The following is a 10000-nucleotide window of genomic DNA, read 5'->3' as shown; positions in this document are numbered from 1 at the left end:
CATTTTATCAAAATTACGAGTAGTTCTCAAATGTTGCGAATTTACTTTATTCCATTTTTTTTTCAGTTGGGAACATTTGATATACCAGATGGGCTGTCACAATCAAATTATTCACACCGTTTGCTGGCGTGGAGAAGTTGTCTATTCGAAGGCGTCAACAGGGACCAATTGAATAGAAAAGGTTTAGAATACAGAAAACATTGCGATAACTACTACAAACGGGAGACAATAAACAAAGAAATTTTTGTTTTGATTGAAATGAGTTCAATTTTTGTTTCTATTACTGTTTGGCAGATTTGGATTATTGTAATTCCTACATCAGTCCAGCTTTGCTGTGTCTTCTATCCCTCTATACTTGGCCGGCCGAGGACGTCACTCTTTATTTTTTAAAAATATAGTTCTTCCTTCAAAACCATCTTTCTGTGTATCCCTCTTTGCGGACGTTTATTGTGTCCCGATGCAACTTTTGAGTGATATCAAACTTGCTGAACTCCCATGGTGGACAGAGTAACACTTACTGTGCCTTCTATCCCCTTATAAATGTTTTCCAATTTGATTTCTGCCTTTGTCATGGAATGAGGTTACTTAGTATTGTCCTGGCCCTGGCCGGAGTTCTTGTCTGAGAGGGAAACAGTCAAATGTATAGTTTTGGGAGATATTTTTTCCTGTAAACCATCTCTGTTATATAGCGTTAAAATGTGTTATTTTGAATGTATAATGTAAGCATTTGAGTGTGTTCCTCTGAGTTGGATTACGTGCTGATGTCTGGATGAGACTTATAGGTGATCTAACTTAGTATGCTCTTGGAATCTACATCTGATCCCTATTTATTTCCAGTTCCCCTTTGACTTACTTTTTCTTGGGTGCTTTAATTGTAATTCTAGAATTTGACTTCCCATTTTCTTCCTTTTTAGTGGCGCCGATATAACCTATATAAGATGCAAGCGCCGTAAAACCCTTTAAAACAAACATGATTGCTCTTGGTATCAATTTCTCTTCCTGATCGGAATTAGTCCACATTGTTTTTGTTTTTCATTCATAACAAAATTAATATTCCTTTATTCATACTCGGGGGAAAATTCTGTATAGGGTGTCTCCCGAGAAAACACCCAGATAATTAAAGGCGTCAGTCTCATTGCAAGGCTAGAAAGGGAGAAATAGGAGCTAAGTTTCTTGCTCAAAGTAAGTAACGATTGGGTCTGGAATCAGGTTCTCATGGGTAACAGCGGAATGCCTCTTCCTCTAGGCCAACTCCCCCCCCCCTCACCTCCAATCCCATGAAACAAGTTTTAATTCATCATCATTTTTTCGGCGTTTTTTTGGGTTTTGGGGGGGGGGGGGGCATTCTAATTTTAATCTAACAATATTTTAGGTACAACAGTAATATTTTTCTGACGTAATGGAGAATGATTCTTTTCAGTGAAAACTAATCTTGGTAGTTTTTGCCACTTTCTGGTACTAGTTGGTGGATGGCAGTGATTTTAGTCTGTGGGGCCATTTGACTGTATTCAGCCATCTTCTTGTACTGATTGGTGGGTGTCAGGGATTTCAGTCTGTTGGACATTTATTATTGGTTGTATTTGGCCATTTTCTTGTATCGGTTGATGTGTGGCAGGGAGTTTAGTGTGTGGGGCCATTTGGCTGTATTCAACCATCTTCTTTTACTGGTTGGTGTGTGTCCGGGATTTTAATCTTAGGGAAAATTTGACTGTTTTCAGCCATATTATCCTACGGTGGGTGTCACAGATTTTAGTCTGTGAGACCATTTGACTGTATTCAGCCATCCTCTTGTACTGGTTGGTGCATGTCACAGATTTTAGTATGTGGGACCATTTAAATTTGACTGCGTTCAGCCGTACTCTTTCACTGGTTGGGGTTAGCAGGGATTTTAGTCTGTTGGACTATTTTAATTTGACTACACCCAGCCATTCTTCTTGTGCTGTATGGTGGATGTTAGGGATATGAACCTGTGGGACCATTTGACTAGATTCAGTCATCTTCTTGTGCTGGTTGGCGGATTGCAAGGATTTTAGTTTGCGGGACCATTTGTCCATTCAGCCATTGCCTTACCTTGGTTCAGGATATAGGCCACAGACAAACAGTTTCCATCTTTCTCTATCCTGAGCTAACTTTAAAAAAAATCTCGTTCAATGTCTTATCACTTTTCTGTATATCAGCTTCTATAATTCTTCTCCATGTTCCTTTCGGCTTTGTCTGCTGTCCTTCTTAAATTCTGTCATTGCAGAAACTCTTCGGTCGCCCAAGCTAAAAAAAAAAGGATTGAATTTGTCCGCCTGTGTTTCTGAAACAATTTGTGTTTTACGGAAGGGGTGTTAACCCTTCGATAACCCCCAACCTGGAGGACCAGGTGACTCAAAAAGGGGGAGGCACACACCATTAGTCCCTTATTACGACCCGCTGGCTTGGTGTTGGGCTACTCTTGCACGCTCTCTATTGAGGAACACCGTACACCACAAGTTAATCGTAACAGTGCATTTATTATATTTTGTCTATATCATATCAATTAATATTGGATTGTCCAATTTTTGGCAGCATTTATCAGGCATGCTATTATCACGTTCATTAGTGATGTCAGGGGATCTATTATAAAAAAAATAAAACAAACGACATTAATTATCTACAAGTCAAACAAACTGGCGAAAAGAAAAAACAAGATGAAACGTGAATATTGCAACTCAAAAGTGACATAGAGTTTTAAAATATCTTAGCTTTTTACTATAGCTCAATGTACACTATAAATTATCAGAGCTAATTCCAAGGGATTCCATCCCAATATCAAACCTAAAAAAGCAAGATGCATAAGGATGACGTCCATAAGGTGCGATTCGTTTTCTTTTTTCTTTCATCAGAGACAACGCTTTTTACTCGTTTTCCACTTGAGTATGGTTAGAAAATATAAATAAAGGGGCTTTTTTCCACATATGAACATGATCCAAGATCCAAGGTCATAAGCCGAGTATCATAACCCTACACCACCAGGGCGCACGACTAATTAACAAGTTAAACACAACATTGTCGAACTCGTGTAATAATTACGATTCATATTCCTGACATATTTGGACTTGCAATGTCATATTTGATCATTTCGGATTTCGGCTTCCATTGTAATATTAAGAAAGGCTATGAAATTAATTAACGCAATTTTGACTTTAGACGGAGAAAAGAATTATTCTCCTTTTCAGTGAATCCATTAAGTATTGAAGTGACATATTTTAAAAACGATTTACAGTGCAATTCCAAAACAAGAAATAAAGTGAGTAGGAAAGAGCCAGAAGACAACAGAGAATAAACATTTCGCGGCGGCGATGGGGGCTCGAACCCACTGGCACGACAACTCCGCCTGGTCGGGGAGAGCGTGTCTCTACTCTCTGAGCTATTATTCACCACTCCTTCCCCATCACCGCGCAATTTTTATTCTCTATTGTCTTATGGCATTTTCCTACTCACTTCATTTCTTGTTATTATCAACACTTACTTTTCTGGATTACTTCCCATACACTGACATTACTCACTTAACGTCTCCATTTTACCCTATCCTTATATCCTACCTTACAATTGTCACCAAATCTGAAAATAAGAGCGCGTAGATGAAACAGAACCAAGAAGACTCAAAGAAAAGAACCACAAGAAAAAGAACCATCCCAAAAAAAAAAAAATCAGCTTTCCTCGACAAGGGGTCAAACCTCAGATCTCCTGATCATCATTTTCACCAAAATTGCCAGCAACATGGCTCCTAATGCACGCATTGGGAAAAGTAAAATAATGAATAATAGCTATCTACCTATAGGATCCATATCGCAAAAGCCTTCTTGTTAGCTAATACACGCATCGCAAAATGAATTTGCGTGCCATTTAACAATGGCAAATTTCATGATTTTTGAAATATTTTATACATAATTAGCACGTTACAATATCTTTTTGGACCTTAGTACACATCATAAACCAGAAAATCAATGCAACAAATTATAATGCGAAATAAATTTAGCCTCCATGATAGTATTATTATATAAATGGGATCACAAATCAGAAATGGCATCCCTGACAATAAAACAACAATAAGAATAATACATTGAGTAGATGAAGTCAGATACTGACTATATGCTATTGAATATCCAGGTTTGATTCTACGTACAGCAAGTAATTAAAACACACTCCCAAACACCCACAAACAAACTCTAACACACATACACACACAAACAACATACTTATAACTCATAATATAAATAGAATGCAGTTGACGTCACATGATCATTTATTTTTGTATTGATTAGTTCTCACTAAATTATCACAATCAGACTATAAACCTAAAACATTACACATACTTCGGATTGTTGGTATGATTGATCGGGCAGAATTGTTTAATTAAATGGATAACATCAATAACCTTTGACATTTCGTCTATTTGGGGGAATTTAATTACTGCTGATCGTCTCTCTGATGATCTAAAAACAATTCCAGGAAGCCGAGTGATGTCGCCTTCATTCATTCTACGAGTATAAAACACTCAACGCTACACGTATGTCGTTGTGTTGATTCAAACTATTGCTATTATTTTGCCAGCCAGACAAGTAAGCATTTAACTAAACCGCACACACAGCGAATACTGACAAAAACGCTGTTAGCAGTATACGAACTTTAGACCGGACTTTACTTCGTATATTGATCGATCAAATGACCAATTGCTCGTAAAGAAAAAACAAAACAACAAACAAATACATACCCGATACTTTATGAATTCTTTTACATCATAAATCGATAGATAGAAAAGTGGTTTAAAATATTCACAGGTTGCTAAATTTAACGTGTTGTAGGTTCATTTAATCAATTGATATACGAAGTAAATTCTGCCCAATATATATAGGTATATATATATATATATATATATATATATATATATATATATATATACGAGTATATATATATATATTATATATATATTATATATATATATATATATTATATTTATATACGCACACACATCCACACACACACACACACATAAAGTGTTCAGATCATAGTGGTATAGTGCTATACATCTAACAGAATCACGTGAGTATCTGTAAATCGTCCAGATCCTCGAACACTGGGTTGTCATATTTAGCAATGGCACAATCCGAGTCACGAAATGAATCGTCGCTTTCATTGGCTTGGAGTCTTGAGAATGAGATACTGCTATCCGATTGCTGAAATATTTAGAATAATATATAATTACATTGTTGAAAACGGCTTGATAATAAATGAAAACGCAAGGCGATGATGTGGTCCTAAATTCTCGAAAAAGCAATTTAGTTCTTGAAAGCAAATCAACTAACATTGAAATGATGCACACACACACACACACACACACACACACACACACACACACACACACACAAAATAATAATAAAGAAAAAAGAAAAAGCAAAACCAAACGGGTCAAAATTACAAAAAAAAAAAAAAAAACGAAAATGGTACAATGGGGTTTAGATAGTAATATAAATCAAGATTTAAATGTTGATTCATAATAATGATGATGATGATGATGATGATGATGATGATGACGACACAATAATAATGACAATGACATTTAGTACTAGCAGAAGTATTACTACTACTAGTAGTAGTACAGTAATAATAAAATAATAATAATAATAAAATAATAATAATAATAATAATAATAATAATAATAATAATAATAATAATAATAATAGTAGTAGTAGTAGTAGTAGTAGTAGTAGTAGTAGTAGTTGTTGTTTTTGTTGTTGTTGTAATAGTAGTAGGATGAGAAAGAAGAAGGGGAGGAGAAAGTATTATGCACTTAAAAAGAAAACAATCCATTACCAGCAAGAAAGGATGGTCTTTAATTTGGTTTTAAATGCGAGAGAAAAGAAATAACAAAATCAGTTGATATTTCATACCGATTTGAGGACCGTGAACGTGCCGACATCACGTGATTTCCGCCGTCGATAGACTAGGACAATCACCAACACTAAAATGGCTGCAAGGATAACAGCACCGACTGCCACGCCAGCTGTCAGGGCACTAGACTGATGAAAAGACAAATGAAAGCAGATAGTAAATTCCCATGCATAATATTTAACTAACAACATCCGGGACAGATAATGTCCTGCTTACAAGACAAACGCTCCAGCAACCAAGCTGCTTGGCTTCTTTATTTTGCAGTTACAATCGGAGTTTAAAAAGACAAAACAAAACAAAATCGATCTTTTATATAGAGCAATCTCAACTAAATGTGCCTAGGGCAATCAAGCTGTCCCAAGCCATCAGTAACACTGAACATGTAGAACGAGACATGGCGCCTGCAAGACGCTATAAATTTATTTTTCGACAGTTGCAATGGTGTTACCGGCCAGTCATGTGAGTGAGATGAGAGAGTGTGTGTGACTAAAGAGCATTTTCCACGGACTCAACATGGCGCGGCCCAGAGGAGAGCTCGAATCAGGAACCCACCAATCCTTAGACCAGTGTCTTGCCTCAAGACCAGAAAGCCGCACAAATTGATCACAATGTCCTGATTTTGAAGAAATTTAGTCTCGCCGTTTAAGGTTAGTGTTTTGATAAAATTACGCGTCCAAAAGTCAGAAAGAACAACCAATGGGTACACATTTCTGATATCTTACGTTTGATTTGGATGTTGCTGATCCAATGGTCTGTGTTAACTGAAAAGAAAGAAAAATATAGCTGCGATTTGAAATAGAGGAAAATACTTATTGTGTTAAGTACAATATTTCATAATCAGATTACCTCTATGTCTATATATATATATATATATATATATATATATATATATATATATATATATATATATATATATATATATATATAAAATGAGTGTGTCTATGTGTGTGTGTGTGTGTGTGTGTGAGAGAGAGAGAGAGAGAGAGAGAGAGAGAGAGAGAGAGAGAGAGAGAGAGAGAGCACAGCACAACCATTTGCCTATAATTATCTAGTTGATATTTAAAGAATTTCTGATATCTTACATTTGATTTGGATGTTGCTGATCCAATGGACTGTGTTAACTGAAAAGAAAGAAAAATATAGTTGCGATTTGAAATAGAGTTATATAGAACTACTATGTTAAGTGCAGTGGTTCAAAATCAGATTAACTCTATGTCTATAGGGATATATATATATATATATATATATATATATATATATATATATATATATATAATGTGTGTGTGGGTGTGGGTGTGTGGGTGTGTGTGTGTGTGCGTGAGAGAGAGAGAGAGAGAGAGAGAGAGAGAGAGAGAGAGAGAGAGAGAGAGCACAACAATTTGCCCATAGTATCTAGTTGACTTTTAAAGCTAGGTTGACCAAAAATAAATGTCAAAAATCGAGTCTTCATCATCTCCAAGCAGAATTTATTGACGGATCCTCTTCGAATACCAAAACCTGCACGAGGACAACGTTTGTTTAAAATTGTTTTAGTGCAGTGATAATCAAGCAGATACAATTATTGTGAATGGAATCTACAGGCTAGAAGACTGGGATGGCAAAACCGGCTTTCAGTAAAAGCTCGGCAACACAGAAACACTGACTGTCGGCAACTTCATTGTGTCCCTATAGCACCGGATGATTGATTAAGTAATCCTCACATTTATTGTAGGTAAAAGTTAAAAGAAAAAAAAAGAATCCAAAAAACAAAACAACAAAAAAAAAAAAAACAAAAAACAAAAACAAAACAACTACAACAAAAAAAAAAACAAAAACAAAACAAAACAAAAACAGAACCCATAGATTTCAAAATTATTATCAACTCACGTGTACAACAATCGGTGCGCTTGTCAAGTGCAATATTCCGTTCAAAGCTTTGATGTTCTTTCTTACAACCGATACATTGTTGATGTAAAACTGCAATAAAGGAGATAGAGTTTTTGTAGCATTTTTCCGGCTAGTACATTTCCAATATTAACAGCTTTGCACTTTTCTCTGTATTTGGCTCATCAGAAAAAGAAAGTTGGTCATTTTTCGAAGACCTCCTCCCCTCCCCTCCCCCTTTCTGTCTCATGGTTTAAATTGACCTTTTCAATTGATCATGTAGTGGTGGATGGGCCTGTTGATGTCCGCTCTGAATTTACTTTTAAAAAAACATTTGATTTTTTAATACTGGAACACGGTAAAAGGGGGACATTTTTCCATGTGTTCCATATTGCAGCCAAAAGGAAGCTCACATCAATTCTGTCAAATTATTGTTAGGGAAGTTATGGACAAATTCGTTATCAAAGTGATGATTAACAAGAAATTCGTATAATTTGTCCAATGAGAAACCACTTAAACGTAAAACGATTAAAATGCTTTGATATCTTAACCTCGCCCACACGATGCCCTTTTTCGACTTTTTAAATGACGCCCCCCCCCCCTACACACACCTACCCCGATGATACAACTCTGCTGTGGAAAATATTTGTTCAGAATTTCAGGCTCGTTGGTCTTATATTATCTGATTTCACACATCATCTGACTTACTTGATCGTTGTTTTGTACAGTGATTGTGATGACGTCACCGTTCAAACTGGTGACAGTCCATCTGTCAGTGTCATCACCATTCTGGGGTGGAAAATGGTCTCTGTCTAAAACGATAGGACTGCCCATCACTGCCATACTTGTCAGATGAATACCCTGCCGCATCTGAGACAAAAATAATTAATTTAGATTAGAATTTATTTCAAACTAAAATATTTTGAAAAAATAATATGCTTTTCGTTCTCATCTGAAATCTAAAGGAAAAAGTGAAAAGTTGAGCTCAGAAGAAGAAAAAAAATTTATCGAAATTGTATATGCTTGTGTATATGTGTGTATGTATGCGTGTCTGTGTGTGTGCATATGTGTGTATGTGTGTGTATGCGTGTTTGTGTGTATCTGTGTATGTGGTTTTCTTAGTTTATCTGTGAGAGACGTGTGAGTTCGGGTAAAATGGCTCAATATGGAAATTGAAACCTCTAATTTTAAACGTTTTTCATGGTTTGATCTTACGCCTTTGACATATTATTGTGGGGCATTTGTGTATATGGTGCTTCTCTAAGGCAAATAAACAAAGTCATCGGACTTTGGTGGGATGCATCTCTAATCGTAAAATTCTTTTCTCTTTTCAGAAGTCGATAGGTCCATAATCCCAGTGTAACGTATCACGTCCTGTACCTTGTACAAGTCCCTACGTAATGAAACTTTCAAAATTTACCCCCCCCCCTATCTACAGCATATCAAATTATTGAGACTGGATCAAGAGAAAGGCAGTGGCGGACCAAAGACTATAATGTTGCAACAAAACATTGATAAGGCGGAATAAATTCTTTCTAAAACAGGAACGCACACGTCACAGGGTCGACTCATCTGTGAATCATATCATTAAAACGCACCTCAAACTTAAACTTTTACATCTTCGAAACGGTAGGTATGTACTGAAGGTGGTTAGGTTAAAGTCCAAACTGTTTTCACAAATTGAATAGAAATAACGATGAGAATCGGTAAGATAATGATGAGAGGTTAGAGTCAAACCGTATATGGACTGTAGGGAGGTAAGGATATGATCAAAGATGATTTATGTTAGATCTGATGGAAGATACATCAAGTATTTTGCAAAATTATGAAGAAATTCAATTTTCATAAAATTTTCAGATTACAAATCTGAATAACTGGCACCGAAAATATTGAATGGGTAGTGTAGGCAAAGTTAACACTACATTGACAACATTTTTAAAAACTACTAGTGGAGAACCCACAATATTTGGGAGAAATAAAGGCTATTACGAACAGGCAGTCATCTGTTATACGTATTATATAACTGTACTGTGGAAATAAACATAGATCGAGACAAATCTTTTTCTGAGTCAACGGGCAATAGAATTTCCTTAATTGGTTGGCAAGTTACTCGTATATTAGTCTGTAAAAAATAGTGGATCATTTTTATCAATTTTTTCTGTGCTCGATGATAAAAAAAAAATAACATTGTCTTTACGGAACAATGTTGATCCCCTAA

The 10000-nt window shown here is 35.9% G+C and overlaps 2 protein-coding genes across 4 annotated transcripts in view; one reads left to right on the top strand and one right to left on the bottom strand.

The window, feature by feature from the left end:
• Positions 1-253, top strand: part of LOC144975072 (putative imidazolonepropionase) — a 20602-nt gene extending 20349 nt beyond the window's left edge. For both annotated transcript variants that reach the window (XM_078918767.1, XM_078918766.1), the window contains exon 9: positions 67-253. In XM_078918767.1, coding sequence (XP_078774893.1) covers positions 67-172 — 106 coding nt within the window. In that variant the 3' untranslated portion in view covers positions 173-253. The remainder of the gene's footprint in view (positions 1-66) is intronic.
• A 4731-nt stretch (positions 254-4984) lies between these two features.
• The window catches only part of LOC144975069 (stabilin-2-like), a 140391-nt gene continuing 135375 nt past the window's right edge, over positions 4985-10000 (bottom strand). Inside the window, exons 38-43 of one of the 2 annotated variants that reach the window (XM_078918761.1) lie at positions 8491-8652; positions 7786-7875; positions 7002-7040; positions 6642-6680; positions 5919-6047; positions 4985-5204 (exon numbers count right to left, since the gene is read on the bottom strand). In XM_078918761.1, coding sequence (XP_078774887.1) covers positions 5067-5204; positions 5919-6047; positions 6642-6680; positions 7002-7040; positions 7786-7875; positions 8491-8652 — 597 coding nt within the window. In that variant the 3' untranslated portion in view covers positions 4985-5066. The remainder of the gene's footprint in view (positions 5205-5918; positions 6048-6641; positions 6681-7001; positions 7041-7785; positions 7876-8490; positions 8653-10000) is intronic. The other variant, XM_078918762.1, reaches the window with a different exon arrangement.

Source organism: Berghia stephanieae, chromosome 6, assembly GCF_034508935.2.
Source record: "Berghia stephanieae isolate SIO BIC M18660-M18661 chromosome 6, UCSD_Bste_1.3, whole genome shotgun sequence".
Taxonomy (NCBI): Eukaryota; Metazoa; Mollusca; class Gastropoda; order Nudibranchia; family Aeolidiidae; genus Berghia; species Berghia stephanieae.
Note: the sequence above shows the minus strand (reverse complement) of the source record. Positions and strands in the feature narration are given on the sequence as shown.